Source organism: Balaenoptera ricei, chromosome 20 (genome assembly GCF_028023285.1).
Source record: "Balaenoptera ricei isolate mBalRic1 chromosome 20, mBalRic1.hap2, whole genome shotgun sequence".
Lineage (NCBI taxonomy): Eukaryota > Metazoa > Chordata > Mammalia > Artiodactyla > Balaenopteridae > Balaenoptera > Balaenoptera ricei.
The window spans coordinates 1,999,368-2,022,910 of NC_082658.1; the positions used below are offsets into that span (position 1 = coordinate 1,999,368).

Sequence of the window (23,543 nt, forward strand, 5' to 3'; positions counted from 1 at the left end):
ACTTTCTCAGCCGTTCTGCTGCCTTTGGGATTTTGCAGGAGCCAGGCTGGCGCTGGAAACTGCAGGGGAGTGAGGTCTGATAGACGCCCCGAGAGCGAGGGCAGAAAGAACTTTCTGAACGAGACATATCAGCAAGAGAGAGACCCTCCCCCCACCATGCCATCCCCTTACAGCTTTGTCCACCCCACCCCCTGACCCCATACAGTAATTCAGGTTTGGGGTGCAGGACCCTCACTGGGGAGAAATCCTCTTGTCTGTGATCTTCACCTCTGAGCTGTTTGCTCTGGGACGTCCCATCCTGTCTTCCCCTTGTAAATGCTCAGCATCACGGGACAGGCAGTTTTACCTCTTTGTTCTTGGGTAAGTAGGTCAAATAGACATAAAAATCACGTGATGCCCACCTATCCACTGGGGCAAGGTGAAGACTGGGGGTTTTATCCTTGTGTAGCAGACGGGGACGTGCAGGAATGTGGTGATCTAGGTGACAGCCAATCTCAGAGAAGAGGAGCTGAGATATTCTCCAGTGAGACCTTGGTGCCAGCCTGCTTCACAAGTGTCGGTGCAAAATGGCGTGTCCAGTGGCTGCCATTTGTTCTGTTTTTAAGCCTCCCAACTACAGTCATTCAACAGCAAATCTCTACTAAGGGCAGGTCATGAGTCACACTGGGAGACCTCAGCCAGCTCTGCCTTTAAGAGGGTTACAGCCTGCTGGCAAAAAAAAAGACAGGAAAGCCATCCTTTAGAAGGAAGAGCAGGAACTCCTGATGTCTCTCCCACCCCTGGGGCTTTTATAAGATGAGTTGGACGTAATTGAATTGACATTCCGGGGGACAGAATTAGCACATTACGAATACATCGGTCCCAGGCGCAAATGAGAAAGGTCCATGCTGGGCTTCTCACCTTTTGGACGATAAAGCTCAGAGCAAGAAGCATGTGAAAGATAGTGCTGTGGGACCATAGGAAAGAAAGGCCACTTCTCCAGAGGGAAGCCAGGAGGGACTCCATAAAGCTTATTGGTTAGGACCTGAACGCTGAGCCCTTAAGGGTGAGTAGGAATCAGCCAGAAGGGGGACGAGAGAGTTTTGTAGGCAGAGGGAAAAGAAAGGGCAAAGACCCAGAATTGAAAGGTGCCCATTCACTCAACAAATATTCGTAGAGGGACCCCAGCCTGCAGGCACTGTCCTAGGTGCTGCAGATGCATCGAAACAATAAACAACCCTCACTCTGCGGGGTCAGGCTGGCATTCTAGTGGGAGAGGGCGGCTGGGATAGGGCATTTTAAGGCTGGACCCGTGGACTGAGCAGCTGGCGAAGGGCATCCTGTGTGTCCTCAGACGTCTGGGGGGCCCTGAGCGCTGAATTCGTCGGTTGCATTTGGGATGGCCTGCTCCACTCGCTAGGCCCGGCCCGTGCTGGTGGCTGGGAGGGCAGGGGGCGTGTTTCCAGGATGGCTCAGCTCAGGGTTGTGGCAGTGGGCAGAAGTGTCCCATCTAGGAGGCCCCGCGATGCCTGTGTATCCATCTTGTTGTTGCATATCTTGTTGGTGTCCTTCCTCGAGAGTGAATGCACACATGTCCACTGCAAGAGTGTGGAAAGGGAAGGGGAGACTTGCCAAGGATTATACCAAGCTTGGCTGGCAGGAGACCTTTTATTGAAAAGAACGAGAGTAGGAGTGGATGGTTGGATGGATGGATGAATGGATAAATGAGTGAATGAGTCAGCAAAACACACCAAGTTGGCTATTTGCTGCCACATTTCTTTTAGCTTTTTTTGTTTGTGGTTTTTTTTTTTGGTGTTTTTGGCCGCGCAGCTTGTGGGATCCTAGTTCCCCGACCAGGAATCGAACCTGGGCCCCGTGCAGTGGAAGCGTGGGTTTCCAACCACTGGACCACCAGGGAGGTCCCTGCTTGCAGTTTCAAAGGGCCTTCGTATTGGTTGTCTTAATGGTCTCACTTAGCATCCTTCCCATTTAACAGAAGGCAACGTGGAGGCTGAGCTGAGCTGGTCCATCTAAGTCCTACTCCAGCCTTTTCCAGGTCTCACTACCCACCTGTGTCCCTCTACACGCAAAGGCCTCAGCAGATGATTTTAAAAACCCATTTCCACCTCCAAGCCTTTAAATTATGAATGGAGCACAGACAGCTTTTATTCCAGTCACATAGCAATTTAGAGAGTGGCCACAGCAGACCTCATCCTTTGTTTTAAATTCCTTATAAATGAAGGCTGGACACGCTTCGCTTCGCAACGTTATATCTCTCCGAGGCTTTCGGGGCGGCGTTTCCTGCGCTCACGTTCCCCGATTCTAATATGCGTAATTGATGCAATGGCGAGTTGCTTTGGTTTCTGTCTGGCTGTGTGTTAATTTGCGTTGCTTTTCCTGCTCACGGGCTGCTGTAATGTCTGGCTCTGTATTTCTAGCTTCGCTTTACAATGTCGTTTCAGACTTTAATTAGGACCCCTGTTGGTGAACGGGTCTGAGCCTGCCCAGATAGATTTGGGGAAAAACAAAGGAAGCTTTCCAAAGAGCAAGACCATTTTATTGCTTATTAATTAGTCCCTGCCCAATGCAGGCAGGGGCGGGGAGGGGGAGGGTGACACGGAGGTCAGTGCATCGAGCTGTGTGGGGTGTTGGTAGGTAGTTTGGAGAAGGAGGTACAGCCAGGGCTCTCTAAAGACCTGGAAACAAAGGACATAAGATTGTTCCTGAGAGTTAAGCTACGAACTTTAACACAGAGTGGGGAAGGAACTGAGCCCTAAAAGCATCAGCTTAAGCGATTATGTGGAAAATGGACTAATGTGTCTTTTCCAACCAGATGACGGGGGCCTCTCTCTTCAAGTTTTGTTGGTTCATTCACCAGATTTTGCTGGGGCGGCCCTGTCCCACCAAAGCACTCTGTTTGGGGCTGGAGTTGCCCCTCGAAGCCCCATCCTCGTAGAACCTACAGTCTAGGGAGGAACTCAGAGTTACATCTTGCCATAGAAATATGCTATAGCATATAGCTATATGCTAGCATATAGCTATAGCATATAGCAAAAGGATGGCATTAACGTGTTCAAGGAGAGACCATGCTTAGCACAGGTGGTAAAAACAGGCAGGCATGATGGTATCCAGGAAAGGTATTTTTGGCACTGCCCAGGTGTATCAGTCAGCTTGGGCTGCTGTAACAAATACAACAGTCTGGGTGGCTTAAACAACAGACGTTTATTTCTCACAGTTCCGGAAGCTGGGAAGTCCAAGATCAGGGTGCCAGCTGGGTCAGGTTCTGCTGAAGGCCCTCTTCCTGGCTGGCAGAGGGCCATCTTCTCCCTCCATCCTCACGTGGCAGATAGAAAGCTCTGGTCTCTCTTCCTTTTCTTATAAGGACACTAATCTCATCATGGGGGCTCCACCCTCAGGACTTCATATAAAGGGAATCACCTCCCCAAGGCCCCACCTCCAGATACCATGATACTAGGCAGAAGGGCTTCCACATATGTATTTTTTGGAAGACACAAGCATTCAGTCAGTAGCACCAGGCAAGAAGAAGTGGTGGTCACAGCCGTTGAGCATCCCAGCCCCACTGGCAAAGGTCAATCCACGGTGGACAAAAGTCCCCTAAGCTTAGCACACAAGGACTTTTTCTATGACCCATTTGAACTCCCTTTGTGTTCATTAACTCCACACTCCCGAAGGCAAACTTTGGATTCTGATTTCGTGTGCAGGAAGAAGACACACTGACCTTGCTGATGCTTTGGTTCCTCTGTCTGCCCTTGGACGTCAGCTGGGAAGTAGGCATTCCGATGTCCCTCACGAGCTCACGTATTTTGTGTGGATGTGAGTCAGGCTGTCAGGGTTGGCACCAGCAAGAGTGAGTCTCAGAACTGTCCCAGCCCAAGACCAGTGACTAGTTTTAAGGTAGTTCCTTCTGTGGACCAGCCCGGCTGCAGCCAGCCTTCTCCCAGATGGAAAGGGACCTGGGAAGAACATGGTATTTGGGGCGGGCTGGCCTGGGTTCAAGTTCTAGCTCTGTCATTTCATACGTGTAGGGGTCTACGGTCTTTGATACTGAACAGGGATTAGACAGAGTAAGGTGCATGTTCATGCCAGCTGCATGGTCTTGGGAAAGCTACTTACATTCTCTGCTTTACCTTCCTGATCTGTAAAATGGAATTCTGATGATTTGAAATGATATATGTAATATGATTAGGGTGGTAGCCACATGATAAGTGGTAGCTATTTTTAGTATCCTAAGACAAACATACATAAAGTTAACGGATATTTATACTGTATTTATTTATTTTTTTATTGAAGTGTAGATGATTTACAATCACTTATACGTGGAATCTAAAATATGGCACAAATGAACCTATCTACAGAGCAGAAACAGACCCACAGACACAGAACAGACTGGATGTTTATACTTTGTGTGCATCTATAGGTCTCAGCTTACACGAAACTGTCTTGAGGAGCGCTTGACCCTCAGAGGCCCCTCACATGCTGGGATTACCCGCCTCTGACTCTGAACCATGTGCAGCTTGAGGGCAGAGATTGACCTTCTTCTGTTACCTGTTGCGTTCCAGGCCCCTATCCTGTTTCAGCTACAGTGAGATAGCCAGGAGTCTCTGGTTGTAAACAACAGAAGTGCAGCTCAACCAGCCCAAGCACAAAAGGGCACAGCTTTGGCTCATGAACTAAACTCTGGAGAGACTCGGTCTTCCGTCTGGCCTTCTGAGCCAGTTGAGCCATTCTTTCAGGCTCCTGGTTAGGGGGAGAGGTGAGGCCCTTGTCCTTCTGGGATTATATCATTTTAGCTTGAGATTCGAGGCGGGGAGAAAAAGCTATTCCTCTCTGCCTGGTTCAGAAAATGCCGGTTTGGGATTCTGAATAGCCCTGCTCAGGTCGTGGGCCCGGTCACTGAGGAGAAGGGTGTGCTGCTCCGATGGGCCCACGTCGGGGTGCGTGGATGTGAGGGCCGGGATGGGCACCAGCAACCCCACGGAAACCCCTCTAGTAAGCGCCCAGATACCATCAGATGAACGTCTGCATTCAGGCTGCCAGGAAGGTTCAGGAGCTCCAGAGGTCAGAGTCAAGACCCATCTTTCTGGGGAATAAGGGAAGACTTTGTGACAATGGGAGGCTTTGAAGGTTAGGTAGGGATTTGGAGGGGCGGGAAGAGAGGCCGGGCCTGCTGGCTGAGATACAGCCAAGTCGGGCATGGGGCTGGCGAGCTGCACGTGGGGTGCGGGATGGCAGGGAGGGGGATGGGAAGTGTTCCAGGAAGAAGAGTCCTGTCGGGCTGAACTTCGGGGATTTGTAGGCTGGTGTGTTCGTTTCCAGGAGCTGCCGTGACCAAGCACCACAAACGGAGGGGCTTAAAACAACAGAAATGTGTTCTCTCACGCGGTTCTGGAAGCTGGCAGTTAAAGGTCAATGTGCTGGCTGAGTCACGCTCCCTCTGAGGCTCTAGAAGAAGCTCCTTCCCCCTCCACCGCCTGGTAGCCCCAGGCGTTCCGTAGCGTGTGGCAATCCAACTCTAGTCCTTGTCTCCTCAGTCACTTGGCCATCTGCCCTCCGTGTCTTCACCTGCAGGTCTCCTTGCTGTGTCTCTCTCCTCTTTTCTTTTTTTTTTTTTTAATTTTATTGAAGTATAGTATAGTGATTCAGTCATACATACATATATATATATATATATATATATATATATATATATATATATTCTTTTTCATATTCTGGTTTTTAAAATTGTTTTATTTTATTTATTTATTTTTTAAATTTATTTTTGGCCACGTTGGGTCTTCGTTACTGCACGCGGGCTTTCTCTAGTTGCAGCGAGCGGGGGCTACTCTTCATTGCTGTGCGCAGGCTTCTCATTGCGGTGGCTTCTCTTGTTGTGGAGCACGGGCTCTAGGTGCACAGGCTCAGTAGCTGTGGCTCGCGGGCTCTAGAGCGCAGGCTCAGTAGTTGTGGCTCACGGGGCTTAGTTGCTCTGCAGCATGTTGGATCTTCCTGGACCAGGGATCGAACCCGTGTCCCCTGCATTGGCAGGTGGATTCTTAACCAGTGCATCACCAGGGAACTCCCCTCCATTACAGTTTGTCACAGGATATTGAATATAGTTCCCTGTGCTCTACAGTAGGACCTTGTTTCTCTCCTCTTGTTTTAAGGACACCAGTTACATTGGGTTAAGGACTCACCCCACTCCAGTATAACCTTATCTTAGCTAATTACATCAGCAATGACCCTGTTTCTAAATAGAAAGTGGTCCGGCTGTGCCCACTTTGCAGATGAGGATACTGAGGCCTGGCTGGAGTTACCTGTCTTGTCTCACACTAGAGGGAGACGGGGCCGGAGAGGAACCCACGCCTGTTTGCCCGCACTTTTATCCCTCCTGCCCTCCACCTCCCATACCTCACTCACTGTATCTCTCTGACCAGGCTCATCGTATTTTGTCTGGTTACCCACATAGGTCTTGACCCTTCTGCTAAAGGGTACGCCTCTGATGGAGAGGGCTGTGGTCCCCTCCCCGTCGTCCTTCCGCCAGGTATGGCTGGTGGAACTAAGACCAGCAGCTCAGAGTGAAGGGTTTGGGCTGAGCGGTGCTGTGCATGTGTGTCTGTTGAGAGGCACAGACGGGTGAGGGCAGGAGTGAGTGTCCACTGGGAGCGTCTCAAAGTCTGGTTCCCGCAGGGAACCCGGCGGAGGAAGCCCTAGTCCCCCCAGATGGGAAGAACCATCTCACCGGTGGAGTGCAGAACTCCAGCTGCCCAAATCAGAGAACCCGCCTTCCTGAGGTCGGGAACCAGCCCCCGGGGGGGCGGCGGTGGGAGCGGGCAGACACACGCCGGCTCTCGGGGACTCCATTCTAGAGGGGCAGCCGGGCAGCGAGCAAGGAGACCAGTCCATGAGCAAGGTGAGGTCCGAGTGGGTAAAGGCTCAAGACGGAATAGAACAGCGATGCAGTGGAGAGTGGTCAGGTCAGGAAAGCCCTCCCTGAGTAGGTGAAATGAGAGCTGAGACCCGGATGAAAAGAAGGGGCCCGTCGTGCAGAGACCAGAACAGAGCCTTCCGGACGGAGGGGCCGTGAAAAGGGCCTGAGGCAGGGACAAGCTCGGGGTGACCTGGGAAGGGCCGCTCTGGGTGGTGTGGCTGCGGCGGGAGCCTGGGGTGAGGACAGCGACGATGATGCACAGGTCCAGATCCCCCGGGGCGTGGCGTTCCCACCTTTCCGCATGCTGTCAGGACCTCTGCACCCCGTTCCAGGGAACTCCACCCAGGCTCCTGGCGGTTGGAGGCGGCCAGCGTGGGACTCCCACAGGGATGCCTGGCGCCCCACCTGCAGGGCTCTCTCCGTCCTCTGCTCTAACGGGATCGCTCCCCTGGGACTGTGCAGGGCACGGGTGCCCAGGAACCTCCAGTTGCCCGGGGCCCCGCCTGGCTGCCCCCTGGGGCTGGGAGGAACTGGATCTCAGAAAACCTACTAGTTATCAGTATTTGGCTGTATCTGTGTGCTCCAGCTCCCTGCTTGAGAAGCTCTGCTGGAGAGCCTGTAGACCACGACCGTGACTTGGGATTTACCTAAGTTGCAATGAGAACTTATTTGTGGGTTTCCAGCCAGGAATAATGTTAGCTGATAAACAGTTTTTAAGATTACTTTGGCTGCCCCATGGAAAATTGGGAGAGGAGGAATTGGGGGCAGGAAATGTAAATGGGGAGCAGGGCTGCCGCGTACAGGTGGGCGGGTTGCGCACTATTCAACTCCGGACCATGGTGTGGATGGTGGGTTACTGCTCTGCTGTCGCCATCTTGAAATGCTTGGTAGGTTTTGAATAAGGGCCCTTGCATTTTCATTTTGCACCGGGCCCTGCAAATCGTGCAGCTGCTCCCACTGTTGTGGATAAAGAGGTGACCCCAACAAGCTTGGGTCAACCCATACAGAACTACACCTGCAAACCAGAATGAGTCCAGGGACAATGGGTGCTCATGACTTAGAGAAGTGCCTGGATTCTAGAAGCTTGATGAGCATTAGCTGTGAGAGTAATAAAAGTTGCCGAGTGTATAGTAACGTAGTAGTAATCTAGTCATAGTAATAGTCCTTATTATCTTAATTAATTTATTTTTGGCTGTGTTGGGTCTTTGTTGCTGCGCACTGGCTTTCTCTAGTTGAGGCGAGCGGGGGCTACTCTTCATCGCGGTGCGTGGGCTTCTCATTGCAGTGGCTTCTGTTGCTGTGGAGTACGGGCTCTACGGCGCGTGGGCTTCAGTATTTGTGGCTCACGGGCTTAGTTGCTCCGCGGCATGTGGAATCTTCCCGGACTAGGGCTCGAACCTGTGTCCCCTGCACTGGCAGGCGGATTCTCAACCACTGCGCCCCCAGGGAAGCCCCAATAGTCATTACTATAAGGAACATTTAGGAGTGTGAACCAGGAGGCGGTTTGTGCTTTAATCTTGGGAGGAAAGGAACGGAAGAGGCTGGGTACAGATGAACGTTTTCTTGGGAGAAAAGTATGAACACTGAAGTGCAGCTCAGTTTGGGATTCCAAGGGTAGCGGTTGCCAGCCACATGCAGCATCCAGAATCCTGGATTTTGCCCCAGGAATTGAACTCCCTGCGGCCCCAGCATGTGGGCATTTGGGGCTGCTTTGAGAGAAGCCGGTGCCTGGGCAATTACCCAGGGGACCAGCAGTCGATGGGCAGAAGGGAGGCTGCACGTGCTCCTCCGGCCCCAGGGGACGGAGAGACAGGAAGGAGGTGCCAGCAGGGGTGTGAAGCCAGAGCCGGGGGCCCTGGAGCTCCCTGGGGCTGGAGGGAGGCCTCGCCCAGCACCCGCGCACCCAGCATGAGCGCTGGAGCACTTCGCTCCCGTGCCCTCATTCTGTCAGATGGAGGCATCGCACGTCTGCTTGAGGAGCACGGCTCCAGGGCCGGGCCGGCGCTTTCCGGCGGGCATCGCTGGGACCTCTCGGTGCGTGTCACTGCTCTGTGAATTCACCCATCCTCTGGGACTGAGGCCCAGGTCTCTTCAGCAGAGACTCACCATGTTGTACAAAAGCAAAGAGTACGGTGGCATCACCCTCTCCACAGGCGCTGGGTGGTGCCCACCTCGTGCTGGGCTGAGGACTGAACGGTCAGGAGAGGATGGTCCAGTGGGAGACAGAGGCTGCTCTGGTGGTGAACTGCTGGGTAACAAACCATCCCCAGAGTCAGCAGCTCAAAACAACAACCATTGTATCCCGTCTCATGGTGCCGAGGGTCAGGAATTCAGGCATCTCTCGGTTGGGTGATTCTTCACCGTGTTGTGTTGACCAAGGCGGCTCTGGTGAAATTCAGCAGGCAGATGGCTGCGCTGGGAGGTCCAGGGTGGCCTCACTCACACGTGTGATGTTTAGACGCAGTGGCCTCAGCCGGGGTCGTTGGCCGGAGCACCTACAGGTGGCCTGTCCAGCTGGGCAGTGTTGGGGGAGTCGATTTCTCACCCAGCGGCTCACAGAGTGTTTTGAGGGAGGAGATGGAAGCTACCAGTCTCGTAAGGGCTGAGCCCAGAAACTGGTGCAGTGTCACCTTCACATCGTTCTGGGGGTCAAAGCACTCACAGCGTCAAGGGCGGGGGGACCTCAGACCCCGCCTGTCCCTGGGAGGCCTGTCGAGGGATTCGTGGCCATCTGGAAGCTTCCCCAAGCAGGAAAACGAAGAATTAGAGTTCAGTGTTGTAAAGGAGATGCCAAAGGCTATCTAATCACGTAGAGAAGAGGGGGCCTTGATTCCACGTGGGGTGGGGAGGTGCAGATTGGTTGGGGGAGGGGAGAGGCGGGGGGGATGACCTGGGGGATAACATCTGAGTCTTTGAGCGGGGTCTTGAAGACGACTGGGACTGGTCAATGAAGATAAGGTGGGACACTGGGGGGAGGGCTTGGGGAGTGGGGGAAGAGCATGGGCAAAGGCACAGCGGACAGGAGTAAGTGGGGGGTTGGGAGGATGTGAGGAGGCAGCTCAGGCAGGAGGGGGGCAGCAGCTGAGCCCCGAGAAGCAGGCAGAGGGAGATTGTGTTTTCCAGTAAGAGACTGGTGTGATCCGATTCCCACTGTGGAAGGACATTTGCATCAGTGTGGAGGATGATTTCGGAGGCGGGGAAGAATGGGTGAAGGTGGTGACGACTTCTGGGCGTAAGTCATGAGACGTGATGCACAGCATGGGGACGAGAGTCGACAATGCTGTCTTGTGTATTTGAAAGTCGCTAAGAGAGGAGATCTTAAAAGTTCTCATCACAGGAAAAAAGTTTGTGACTATGGGAGGTGACAGATGTTAACTAAACTTTACTCTGGTGATCATTTCATAATATGCACTTATATCAAATTATGATGTTGTACCCCTGAAACTAGTACAAGGTTATGTGTCAATTATATCTCACTAAAACCAGAAGAAAAAGAATAGAAACATTCTCCCACATGGCCATAATCCTGAAAATGAGCGATAATCCCCTAATATCATTTTATATCCAGTTCATATTAAATTTCCCTCCCTAATTAGCCCTCAAATGTGTTGCCAGCTCTTTTGAACTGGGATCCAGTAAGATTCATGTATTGCCCTTGGTTCTATCCCTCTAGTCTTTCCTTATGTAGACTATCGCCCCATCCATCCCATCGTTCCCTCAGATGTTGACTGTTTGAAGAGATGGGACTGGTTGTCTTATCGAACGTCTAGAGAATGGTTTGGTAAAGTCTTTTCTTGTGGGGTCATTTAATTTGGTCTTGCATTAGCTTTTTTTTCCTGTAATGTGGAAATTAGGTCCAGGGGTCTGACTAGATTCAGGTTAAACATTTTGGGTAAGAATCCTTGGTGTTATGAATTCATATTGCATCCCATCAGGAGACACATGAAGTCAGGTTGCCCCTTCATTAGTGACATTCAACTTACTCACGTTCCTTGAGGGTAAGAAGATGGCTAGACTCCTCTGTTTCTCCACAGTGTCTGAAAAAGGGTTGGGCTTAATATGAGGAGTAATAGATAGTCAGCTCTCGTATCAGCAGTGGTGACGTTCTATAAAGTCCCTGTGAACACTGGATCTGTGAGAGCCCAAACAAGAAGGTCACCTTGTCCAACCTCGGCTGGAAATGTGCCAATTTTCACAGGTCTGCGTATATCCATGAACTATCCCTTAAGAGCCACGAGTATTGATTCTGGGGGTTACAGATACATTAAGTGAGTAGGTGAATTCAAAATGTGGAACCTGCAAATACAGGGGATCCATTCAATATGCTGGATCAAATCCATCTGAATTAGCTGTGTGACCTTGGATTAGTCGCAGAACGCGTCTCTGGGCTTCATTTTCTTTACCTGTCCCACGACTGGGTGACCCTGGAGCTTTTCCCCAGCCCTGGAACCCCAGGAGCTGAGACCCCGGGAATTGAACTTCTCTCGGCTTGGCTCTCTGTGGCCGGGCAGACCCCGTCGCTTCCCTTTCCGCGCAGGTTTGTGGATTTCCACGCGGCCGCGTCCACCTGCTCGCCTTCCCGGGCCGCGCTGCTCACCGGCCGGCTCGGCCTCCGCAACGGCGTCCCTCGCAACTTCGCAGTCACCTCTGTGGGGGGCCTTCCGCTCAACGAGACCACCTTGGCCGAAGTGCTGCAGCGGGCTGGCTACGTCACCGGGCTGATTGGTAACATGGCCTCCACCGCCCGGACCCCCGTCCTCCCTGCATTTACCGTGGCGGCTGCTTTGTGTCTGCAGGGCTGCCGCCTCTCCTGCTCGTGTCCGCTGTTCTGCTCATTTCTTTTTTTTTTTTTTTTTTAATTTATTTATTTATTTATTTATTTTTGGCTGTGTTGGGTCTTCGTTTCTGTGCGAGGGCTTTCTCCAGTTGCGGCGAGTGGGGGCCACTCTTCATCGCGGTGCGCGGGCCTCTCACTATCGCGGCCTCTCTTGTTGCGGAGCACAGGCTCCAGACGCGCAGGCTCAGTAGTTGTGGCTCACAGGCCCAGTTGCTCCGCGGCATGTGGGATCCTCCCAGACCAGGGCTCTAACCCGTGTCCCCTGCATTGGCAGGCAGACTCCCAACCACTGCACCACCAGGGAAGCCCCTCTGCTCAATTCTTGCTGTAGCAGTTGGGAACGCTTTCAGCTCTAAGCAACTGAAACGACCTACCAGGGGACTAAACTGTGTATGGAGCTAGTTTCCCCTGGTCCCCCCCACAGAGGCCAAGGCCACCCAGCATCCCGACGGCATCCTCAGGCTGTCTGTGCTTAGGATCCGGGCTCTCCAGGAGCTGGGCCCGGCGGGGTTCCCCCCTCTCTCCACCACGTGAAGTGGCAACGAGGGTCCCTGTGGGGATGTCCTCGGGGCCCCGGGCTCCCCGTTAACCTGCAGGAAGCTGGCATTTCTGGTGCGTCGGCCTGGCTCCTCCTCTGGGTCAAGGAGCCTGACATACTTTTCAGAAGATCAGACTGCAGTGTGGCCTTCCTTGTCCTGGGAGGACGAGACCATTAAGGTCCCAACCGGCTCTCCTTTTCGCCCCTTTCTCTCCGTACCCGGAGGTACGAACTATTCTGAAGCTCTCACTATGGGCCGAACATCCTCGCCCGCCCTCTCCCACATCCATGTAAGACTCCCAGCCCGGGGGGCGGGAGGGCTTTGGTCCCTGGGCTCTCTGACCCTAACACTTCATGCAGCGTCAGGGGCACTGGATTCTTCTCGAGCTGGGTTCTATCTCACTTGCCCCTCCTTCTTCATGCCTTTAAATCCCAAGAAGGCAACTGATTACAGATCGACTGGTCACCACTCATGACACCTTTTGCTTTTCTAGGAGAGGATATTGAAGCGTATCTCCTTGTTGAGATCGTGAATTTCCTAGAAGCACGCTTACAGGGAAAATGAAAAACCTGCTGAAGGAATACCGAGTCCATTGACAGCACTCACTGTTTGCTTCTAATCTTGCTCTGTGTTAATGTGTTTGTCCCTAGTTGTACATGTTATCACTCGGCCCTACTTTTCTCCCCCTCCTATTATTTTTCTATTTCCTGGTGATATAATTTTACACGTTTATTATAATTTTAGAAGTAATTTAAAAATTGTACTATAATTTTATATTTCCATGTCATGCTGAATCTAAGCATTCCACATAATGCTTAATCCACTTCCCTCAACTTTTTATTACATTTGTTTTCAAACCTACAGACCAGTTGCAAGAAGGGACTCCTAGACCCCCATATACCCTTCACCTCGATTCACCGTTGTTCGTTTTGGCCACAGGCATTTGTCTTGAAAAGATGGTTTGGAAGTATTGTACTGAGGCCACGTGAGATAATTTACTGAGTCAGACTCCTGTGGTTGCCTGTTCATTTCCGTCCTTGGTGTTGTTTCACGCTGCCGCCGTTTCGGTCTTCGCACCGCATTTTTGATTCATCCCCTCGCCTCGTAGCTGACTTCCCTGGGATCTTCACCCAGAGAGCAGGTCAGGGAGTTCCAGCCTCGCCTCGCGTCCCCCAGTGAACGCGTTTACAGAGCGAGGAGGAGCGGTGCGGCTGAGGTTCCTCATTGCTGGCCTGCGCTCGGGCGGGCGGCAGCAGGGAGGTGGTCCCCCGCTCAGCTTCTGCAGAGGAGGAGGATGAAACCAGGCGGGGACGGCATCTCTGGGACTGTCTGGGCCGTGCACCTGCTCCTTGGGTCCTTTGCAGGGCCCCAGGCAGGAGGGCCGAGCGGAAGGTGTGGTGGGCCCCGGGGGGGGGGGGGTTGCCGTGGGCACTGCACCCTCTTTGGGGGGCAGAAGCCCAGCCTGCTCACTTCTCTGCGCTCCCGGTGATGGCTCGTCGTCCCCCTTCCCTGCACGCGTTCCTGCCTGGGTCGTGAGTCATCCTTGCTTGCTTTCTGTCTCCCTGGGGACTCCCTCTCGGTCCCAGAGAACGAGGCTTGGCTGTCACACAGCATGTGAGCCTCTCTTTGCTTGTCCTCGGGAAAGGGCAAAGCTGGTGGAGACCTGAGTGTGTGATCAGCTCCGCCAAGGGCCTGGGAGCCCCCACGGGGATTCCTCTCAAAGTCTCTCTCTCTCGTTTTCCTCCAGGCAAGTGGCATCTTGGGCACCATGGCTCTTATCACCCCAACTTCCGTGGTAAGAATTCTTTGGAGGATTGGTTACCTGGGAAACAGAAAATAAAGGTCTCTGTGTTAAAGGACTCTATGAATGTGTAAGCCATCCTGCCCCTGAGGGACGTCTCTCCTGAGTCAGGACACCTTCGTTCACAGGGTCACTTGGGTGGGTTTGAGGTGCCAGGGTTGCCTCTGTTTGCACATCCCTCTTGCCGGCACCTTTCCCGGCCCCCCTCTTTGGTGCCTGCCTACCCTTCGGGCTCCCCCAGCCTGAGGCCATCAGTGTTCTCCTCGACCCAGTCCTTCACGTGTCCGGGAACACTTGGCCCCCGAGAGGCCCCGCGTGGTAAGAAGTAAAAATTGTTTGATGGGTTCACTGAAGCAGGGGCTCGGGGGGGAGTAGGGAGTTCTGTGGGAAACTTCACACTGAAGTTGTGCTGGAGAAGAGATGGGATGAGGGAGGGTCTCAGAAAAAAGTCAACACAGGGATTTCAGGTCTCAGTTTGACCCTCACATCCTCCCTCCAATACCCCTCCCCCCTCTCAAGCCAGCCCTGCCAGCCCTCCGCGTCCAGCTGAGGTGCCAGCTCTGCTGAGAAGCACGTTGAGAGTCCCGTCTCAACCACATCCCACCCCCAGCCTCCAGGGGTAACGTCCTCTGACCCCGCTCATGGGCTTGCTGATAATCCATCTCTCAGAGCTGAATCTCTACTTCTTACCCTCCCCCTCTGGAGGGCAGAATATATTCTTTTATCCCTCAGAGCGTCATGCAGGTAGTAGATTTTCACCAGGTATTTCCCAGCGGTGTCCATCATCGCACTGGGAACAGGAGGTGTTCAAGAGTTCTCCCCACTTCCTTCCACGCAGGGTTAACGCTAATCACAAGATGTTTTGCAAATCTAGTCTTGCAGCCAGAACCCAACAAAGTGTTTTCTTTGCGTACTACAAAGGGATATTAGTCAAATCCTCTTTTAATTACATACTCCATAACACTGCAGAATTAAATCATGGAAAATTAAATTTCTGTCCTGGGTGTAAGAATGCAGGCTCATAGCCTAACCCGTTCCTTCTCTTCCAGGGTTTGATTACTACTTTGGAATCCCGTACAGCCATGACATGGGCTGCACTGACACCCCCGGCTACAACCACCCCCCTTGCCCGGCATGTCCACGGGGCGGTAGACCGTCAAGGTAATCCTAGCCAAGGCATCGGCTCTGGGCTCCAGAGCAAGGTGAAGTCCTGGGGGTGTGGTCCATCAGAAGGAAATGAGAGAGGCCCACGGGGATCAGTTACAATAGCAAAAAGGGATCGAGTACCTGGGACTTCTCTGGTGGCGCAGTGGTTAAGAATCCGCCTGCCAATGCAGGGGACACGGGTTCGAGCCCTGGTCCGGGAAGATCCCACATGCCGCGGAGCAACTAAGCCCATGGGCCACAACTACTGAAGCCCCTGTGCTCTAGGGCCCTCGTGTCGCATCTACTGAGCCCGCATGCTGCAACTACTGAAGCCCGCGCACCTAGAGCCCGCGCTCCACAACAAGAGAAGCCACCACAATGAGAAGCCCACGCACCACAACGAAGAGTAGCCCCCGCTCGCCGCAACTAGAGAAAGCCTGCACGCAGCAATGAAGACCCAAATGCAGCCAAAAAAAAAAAAAAAAAAAAAAAGATCGAGTACCATTAGTGCAAATTTAAGTGCATTATTTGCATGGAGTGCAAGAACACTTTTCATGAAGATGAGGTGAACAACATTTTTTTAATTGGCATTTTCCAGGTTCCTTGGACTGTTTAGCTCAGCTGGGGAGAGGCTGGTGCGACCCAGGGTCTCATGCAGGTGGCCTCCCTCCTCTGCCTGCTGGCTTTGCTCCTGGACCACTCACCTGGCCCTGACACCGGACATAAGGAAGGAGATAGAGAGAGAAAAAGTCCACAGGGCTCCCTATAAGCCCCACCCCCGCCCTGAAATAAGCCAGCGTTTCGACATTGGAATGCTGTGCAGGCACTCAACAGGATGTTTTAAAAACGTATTCAGTGAAATGGGAAAATGCTCACAATAGAATAGTAAGTGAAAAAAGCAGGAAACAAATCATCTACACTGTGACCTGAACTACCTCTGTATTTATGCCTTTAATAGCCCTGAAGGAAATACGCCAAAATGGTAACCATGGTTCATTCACTCTGATTGTGGCATTAAGGAGTTTTCATTTTTTTCCTCTCCCGTATTTTCCAAATATTCTGTAATGAGCATGCAGTACGTTTATTATCAGAGAAAGGTAATAAACCTTATTCAGGTAATAAAGCAGCCGAAACCAGGTGCTGTGCTGTTCAGATGGTGTACTGGGATTGTTTATAACGTTGCAGGTGTCTGAGCCGCCCGGGGAAAGCGTGTCTCAGGTGGCTTATTAATAACACAATAGTTAGTATAATAATGGCCATTTGTTGAGAAATTGTTACATTCTAAGCACTCTGCGCTCTTATCCGTGATCCACCGGACCACTGAGTGAGGCAGGTGTTTCTCCTGACTGTCCAGGGAAGGAGGCTTACCTGGTGGCCCAGGTCACAGTGGAGTCCTGAGAGGGAAGGATGGAGAGTCCCGTCTGGGTCTCTGAGTGTGGAGCTCAGGTCCCCTCTCTCCTGACCACTCGGAGGGTGGTCGCTGGACCAGCATCATCTGGGCGCTCGCTAGAAATGCAGGTGTTCAGACCCCTCCCCGAGGGCTGCCTTTTCACCAGATGCCCAGGAGATGCAAGAGCCTGTTGGCAGTGGGAGGAGTGACGTCGCCATGTGAGAACCTGCCACTGCTCTCCTCACCGCCGGGCGCCTGGGGCTCACACCTGTGGCACCCCTGCCATCTCGTGCTGTGATGACCACAGCCGCCTGGTCCCTTTTCCATCAGTGTTAAATCAAATAGAAGAAAAGTGTTGGCTGAAGGAGGAAAAGGGGGAGAAGGTTAGGGATGATAGAGCAGCCACAAGATCATCCAAAGCTGGAAGATTGGACACGAATGATGAGGTTAGCTTTGTGACACCTGGGACAGCGCTCTTTTTCTCTTTTTAAAAAATTGTGGTCCTTGGTGATTATTTACCCGTCTGACCTTGTCTCTTAAGCTTCCGGCACAAGTCTGTGTGCACATAGCTGTGTGACGGGGGCTTTCATTTCTTCCCAAATTCTTCCCTGCAGCAGGAGGACAGTTTCCCTACCCAAGAGGCCCCCCGTGACCACCCTTTTCTCTCCATTGTTCTCAGCTTCTCTTCCGGTTCTCCGTGGCCCTCAGGACAGAGGGCTTGAGTTTTTACTGCATTCCTAGTGTGCTGAGTAGTGTGAATGCTAACCGCTCCTTATCCCTGTAAGATGCCCGGGCAACCCCGCACTTTCCATACGGAAAGTCAAACTCTGAGAGCTTAGGTAACTCACCCAAGATCACAGCCGGGGTCATGATTCAGCTGCTCTGCTGGGCCATTCGTATGTCAGATGCATTTCCATCTGTAAGACCAAGGGCTGAGTTTGTTTTTTTCCAGGAGATACAATTGGTTTGACCCTCACTTTTTCCAGTTGCTAAAGTTTCTCCAAATTCTCCAAACATGGTTTGAAATTCCAAAGTTGTTCCTAACCATCTGTCCTCTTGTCAGACGTCTTGTCACACAAAGTCCTGATTGTTGACTTGGGAAAATACCAAGCGTTGTACCCCATGGACGGAAGTCATGATTTAAGGGGGTCAGTGGAAAAAAACAGGGCTACTGATTGCCTCTGGGACTCTGCTGTGTAATGTAGTTTGTTTAACCTCAGTCTCTCCGCCAGCAAAATGGGTATAATCATATCCCTAGCTCAAAAAAGTCGTGAGATTTACGGAATGGCCAGGCTTGTCCAAGGAGCATACACGTCTATTCAAAGGGAATAGAAGAAGGTATTATATTGGTTTTGCACTTGGAGGAAATGGCAGACTGGAAAAATCATTTGAGGCCAGGCTATTAAGTGTTTGGTATTTATGAGCCTCAGTGCATTAAAGCGTTTTGTTTGACTCCATGACTGCTTAGGTCGTGGGAATGAGTGCTCTACCATCTGTGATTTCCACACAGGAACCTTGAGAAGGGCTGTTACTCTGACGTGGCCCTTCCTCTCTATGAAAACCTCAACATCGTGGAGCAGCCCGTGAACTTGAGCGGCCTCACTCAGAAATATGCCGAGAAGGCTACCCAGTTCATCCAGCGGGCGAGGTGAGCCCCCCAGGGTTGGCCACCATGGCGGAGTTCCATTGCCTGACAAAGATGCATGCGTGCATGTCTCCTGGAAATAAAGCTAGAAAACAGTCTGTCCTGGGGTCTCCAGGCCTGGGTTACAAGTGCCTCGGGTAAGTTCCCAGGGTCCCTGCTCAGACCACACTCTGCCATCATTGTCAGGTGTCCTCTCCTGCTAGCGTATCACCTCCCTGAGGGCAGGGTCCATCCACTGTCTTCTGGGCATTCAAGGTGTTTGTTGAGTTCATTAGTTGACAGGCTATGTTCGTTTCTTACGGCTGCTGTTACAAACTGGCCACGAACTTACTGGCTAAAACAATAGCAATTTATTCTCCTACAGATCTGGAGGCTGGATGTCTGAAATGCGTCTTATGGGGCTAAAATCAAGGTTATCAGAAGGGCTGTTTCCTTCTCGAGGCTCCAGGGAGGATCGTTTCTTGTCTCTTCCAGCTTCTGGTGGCTGTTGGCATTCCTTGGCTATGGCGACATCATTTTTTTTTTGGCGGCACCACTGGGCTTGCGGGATCTTAGTTCCCCAACCAGGGATGGAACCCGGACCCTGGGCAGTGGAAGCATGGAGTCCCAACCACTGGACCACCAGGGAACTCCTGGCCACATCATTTGAATCTCCACTTCTGTGGTTCGCTTGCCTTGTCCTCTTGTGTAGTCAAATCTCCCCCTGCCTCCTTCTTATAAGGACATTTGTGATTACGTTCAGGGTCTACTGGGACGATCCAAGATAATCCCCCTATCTCAAGATCCTCAACTTAACTGCATCTACAACATCCGCTTTGGGGACACTCAAAGATTCCAGGGATTAGACCCTGAGTATCCTTGGGGGCCAGTTATTCAGTATAACACACAGGGGTCCAGCATCTACAGGGCCCAGGTAACCTGCAGCGGGAAGCAGGCTGACTTTGAGGCAGTAGGGAGTGGTGGGGCCTGTGGTGAATTTGGAGCACCTGTCCCATCTAAGGCCACCTGCTGCTGCTTTGTGGGAATGGGGGCCTGGCTTCTCAGGCCTTTCCATTTCTCAGGAAAGACAGGCTACCTGGCCCTTGGCAAATCTCCTGATCGCTAACTGTTAGCAACCACTAATTGCAAATAACAAAAAGCAGAAACCCCAGAGCCATACCACAGTGGGTCTCTAGCAAGCTGTCTCTGTGCAAGAGCTGCTGGTTTACAGCCTCTGTCAGATCAGAGATCAGCACAGAGAGTAGATTGTGCGAGACCACAGTCAGCTCCCAGATGACATACACTGACCTTGGGGTGCATGTACATAGGTGGCGGGGTGCAAGCCCAGACACACACACGTGCACACACGGTCACCCCACCCGCTGCCTCTCTCATGTGCACTGGTGCATCTTTTTTTTTTTTAAAGATTTTTTAAAAAAATTAATTAATTTATTTGTTTTTGGCTGTGTTGGGTCTTCGTTTCTGTGCGAGGGCTTTCTCTAGTTGTGGCAAGTGGGGGCCACTCTTCATCACGGTGCGTGGGCCTCTCACTATCGCGGCCTCTCTTGTTGCAGAGCACAGGCTCCAGACGTGCAGGCTCAGTAGTTGTGGCTCACGGGCCCAGCTGCTCTGTGGCATGTGGGATCTTCCCAGACCAGGGCTCGAACCCGTGTCCCCTGCATTGGCAGGCAGATTCTCAACCACTGCACCACCAGGGAAGCCCAACACTGGTGCATCTTTCTCCCAAGATTGCATACTCTCTCTCTCTTTTTTTTTAGGCCGCGCCATGCGGCACACGGGGATCTTAGTTCCCCAACCAGGGATCGAACCCGTGTGTTGGGAGCATGGAGTCTTAACCACTGGACTGCCAGGGAAGTCCCAAGACTGCAAACTCTTCAAGGGCCGGGGAACACTTTCCAACACGTCCTTTGGTATTTTCCATGGCCTTTGCCTAAGTGGGCAGGAGAACGTGTGCTGCACACCTGTCTACTTGCGCAGAATTAAAAATAGACTCCACCTTGGGATAACTGATCTCATCATCTCCTTGAATGTGCAAGAATTCCCCCAGCCCCTCGCTCCACCACGCTGGACTTTTCTAGGGAGAAGGGCAGCTGGGAGGGTGGAGGTATAGCCATGTAGTAGATCCATTTCTGGTTGATCACACGACCTGCTAAAGGCCCACATTCTGAGAGCAGCCCCTTAGGGCTTCAGAGATTGCATCTGACCAGTTTTTCAGGGCTTTCTGAGAAACACTGTTGTGTTGGTTTGTTCATTTTTGTTTTTTCAGATGGTTGATATGAAAAGTGCAAAGCCCCTTCTCCCACCTGGGGGTTTGAGCACGTATATGCTCCCTGGATGGCTTTGGGCCCCGGTGCCCTATGACAGGTGGATGGTCTGTGGCTGGTGAGGAAGGTCTACCCCAGCTTTTGCAATGAAAGCCCGGTGTTCTCAGGGGACGGTAGCGGGTGGCAGCCGGCTGGGGACTGATTAACTCTGAAGAGGACATGGTGCTGTTCATCTACCACTTAATTAACCAGTTGAAAGACAAATCAGCGAACAAACTCTTTATCACAGGAAAGAGGGGAAGAGTTTGCTAATTTATTAATTAGTTATTAAGTGAAAAGTCACATGAATCCTGTTGGCTTTTTGCTTGACAGAAAATAATCCTCAGGCATGCTGATTTCTTTAGGATTTGACTTGCCAATTCATCCATGATTTTTGAAGTGTCAGCAGAAAAGCCCCCAGATCTGTGCCGTTTTCTCCGCCATGACCCCTTACACCACCTTGACTTGTTTGTCAAAACTACCGGGGGTCCCTGGAGTGTGGTTTCCTGCCCCTGCTCGGCAAGAGGGTCTTCTCTGAACGTTTTTCCTTGGGGCTTCACTTGAATTTAGACCCCTAACCTAGCAGTGATGTTGAAGGCTAATTCTTAAAAAAAAATTTTTTTTTACTTGAAGTACAGTTGATTTACATTTTTGTGTTAATTTCTGCTGTACAGCCAAGTGATTCAGTTATACATATATATACATTCTTTTTCATGTTCTTTTCCATTATGGTTTATCCCAGGATAGTGAATACAGTTCCCTGTGCTCTACAGTAGGACCTTGTTGTTTCTCCATCCTGTATATAATAGCTGACATCTGCTAATCCCAAACTCCCAATCCTTGTCTCCCCCACCTCCCCCCACCCACTTGGCAACCACAAGTCTATTCTCTGTGTCTGTGAGTCGGTTTCTGTTTCATAGACAGGTTCACTTGTGCCATATTTTAGATTCCATATACAAGTGGTATCATGTGTTATTTGTCTTTCTCCTGAAAGCTAATTCTTGATTCGAGTTTTTTAAACAGCAGGCAAAGCTCCGAATTGGCAAAAAAAAAATAAGGAAAAGAAAGGAGGTAGCGGATGGCCTGGGCGTCTGGGCTTCTAGGTCATGGAGCTGGCTGGTCCTCTGCTCCCTACAGGGTCTAGGACGGCGCATTGAACCTGAGTTGGGAATACAGGGCTTGATGGGCAGAGCGTATTGGGGTAGGTGTGAGGTGTAGTTGAGGATGTTTGAAATCGGAGTGTATGGTCCATATTCCAGGGAATTCCGCACTTAGAACTAGGTCCTGGAGAGGCGCAGAGGACAAAGAAGCCCCAGCCTTCCTGGGCTGGAGCCCGGAACCCACATCAAGGGCTTGATTCCTTCTTCTCCTTCACCCAGCCCCTCCCCCTGCATTGCTCTCCCCCTGCTGGTCTAAGCCTCCTGCCCCTCCTCATCTCCATCCTCACCATCTCCCACCTAAAGCGCACCACCTGCCACCCACCTCACGGCTCCGGGTTCAGCCTGAAGATCATTCTGTCCTCCTGACCCCTTCTCTCTTCTTTCTCCTGTTTGGGTGTTCCGATGAATAACGGGTGAGGACATGAGTGACTGCACGCACCTCTGGGCAGTGGGACGGCCGTCCTCCTCCTGCAGCCTCTCCCTCTGCTGTTCTGTCTGCCTTGAAGGGCGACCATGCACTGTCCCCCTGGAGCCCCCCCGTCCTTCGGGCCACACTGTCTCAGAGGTGCCTCCCCTCTCCCCCTCACCCCCGCCCAGCCTGGGTCCCCTGTTATGCTCCTCCACAGAACCCCGTATTTCTCCTCCATCATCCCTACTACTTACTGTACATTTGTAATAATGATCTGATTCATTTCTTAGTTACATCTTTCTCTCTCCTGTTTCCAATTGGATGTGAAGCTCCAAGAAGGTGGAAATCCTGCTTCTGTGTTTGTAGCTCTCTCCGCAGTGCCTGGGGCTTGGTTAGCACTTAATAAGTATTCATTGAATGAGTGAATGAAGAGTGAGTTGCTTGATCTGGCGCCAAGCGTGTGCCGGTGTTGTGTTGGGAATACACACGTGGATTAGATCTGTTTCGGCTTTCGAGCGTCTCCCAGGCTAGTGGGGAAACGGATGATGTTCAAAAGCTGGCTTTCGCGTAGGCTGCATTATCAATACTGATCAGTTCTCTAAGGGAGGGGCAGCAGGGGCCAGGGAAGAGGAAGCCACCTATGAGCCGCGAGCAGAGAGGGATCTTGATGGCTTTGGAGTGGGATCTTGATGGATTAATGGATTAAGTGTTTGCAGGCAAGATACCAGGCAGGGTCCTGCCGGGAGAGGAGTGAACAGGCGCAGGAGGACGTGAGGTGGCCCTGGAGTGGGGAGGACGGCTGGGCTGGGCTGGGAAGGCCGCGGATGCCGGGCTGTGGGGTTTGCACTGCGCGCGGGCTCACGGAGCCCCGGTGGGCTTCTGACCCGGGAACTGTCAGGCCCAGTCTGGGTTCCAGAAGGTTCTCTGTAACGCTGAGGCCCAGAGGGTGACGGTGAGATTGGGGAGGCGGGGGCGAGTGGCTATTGCAGCGATGCGTTCCAGAGAGACTCCTGGACCGGTCAGCCCCGGGGGCCGCTGCGGGGGGAGCCGAGGGAGCCCGGGGGCAGCGGGGGGAGCCGAGGCCGCCCGGCTCGAGGGCAGCCCTGCCGCCACCTCCAGGCCTGGCTCTCCTGCCAGGAGCCCACTGGGGACACTTCCTGAGAGGTGGGCGTCCCTCACTTGCCATTTGCTATTTCAGGTCAGGAGATTTTCTCCAGACTTGGCTTCCCCAGGTCTCAGTCTCTGTGCATCTCCACACCGCGCCCCACCCCCTCTCTGCTGGAATGTCCCCTCCAGCGTCTTAATCCCTCTGATATCTTAACCCCTTTTGTTAAATCTGAACATGTTCTTCTAGCCTCCTTCTGTGCTGGTGAATAAACACACACACACACACACACACACACACA

The 23,543-nt window shown here is 52.2% G+C and overlaps 1 protein-coding gene across 2 annotated transcripts in view; it reads left to right on the forward strand.

Annotated features, from left to right (window-relative positions):
• The window catches only part of ARSG (arylsulfatase G), a 116,146-nt gene that overhangs the window by 57,185 nt on the left and 35,418 nt on the right, over positions 1 to 23,543 (forward strand). Inside the window, exons 3-6 of one of the 2 annotated variants that reach the window (XM_059908522.1) lie at positions 11,445 to 11,632; positions 14,031 to 14,078; positions 15,134 to 15,245; positions 18,131 to 18,268. In XM_059908522.1, coding sequence (XP_059764505.1) covers positions 11,445 to 11,632; positions 14,031 to 14,078; positions 15,134 to 15,245; positions 18,131 to 18,268 — 486 coding nt within the window. The remainder of the gene's footprint in view (positions 1 to 11,444; positions 11,633 to 14,030; positions 14,079 to 15,133; positions 15,246 to 18,130; positions 18,269 to 23,543) is intronic. The other variant, XM_059908523.1, reaches the window with a different exon arrangement.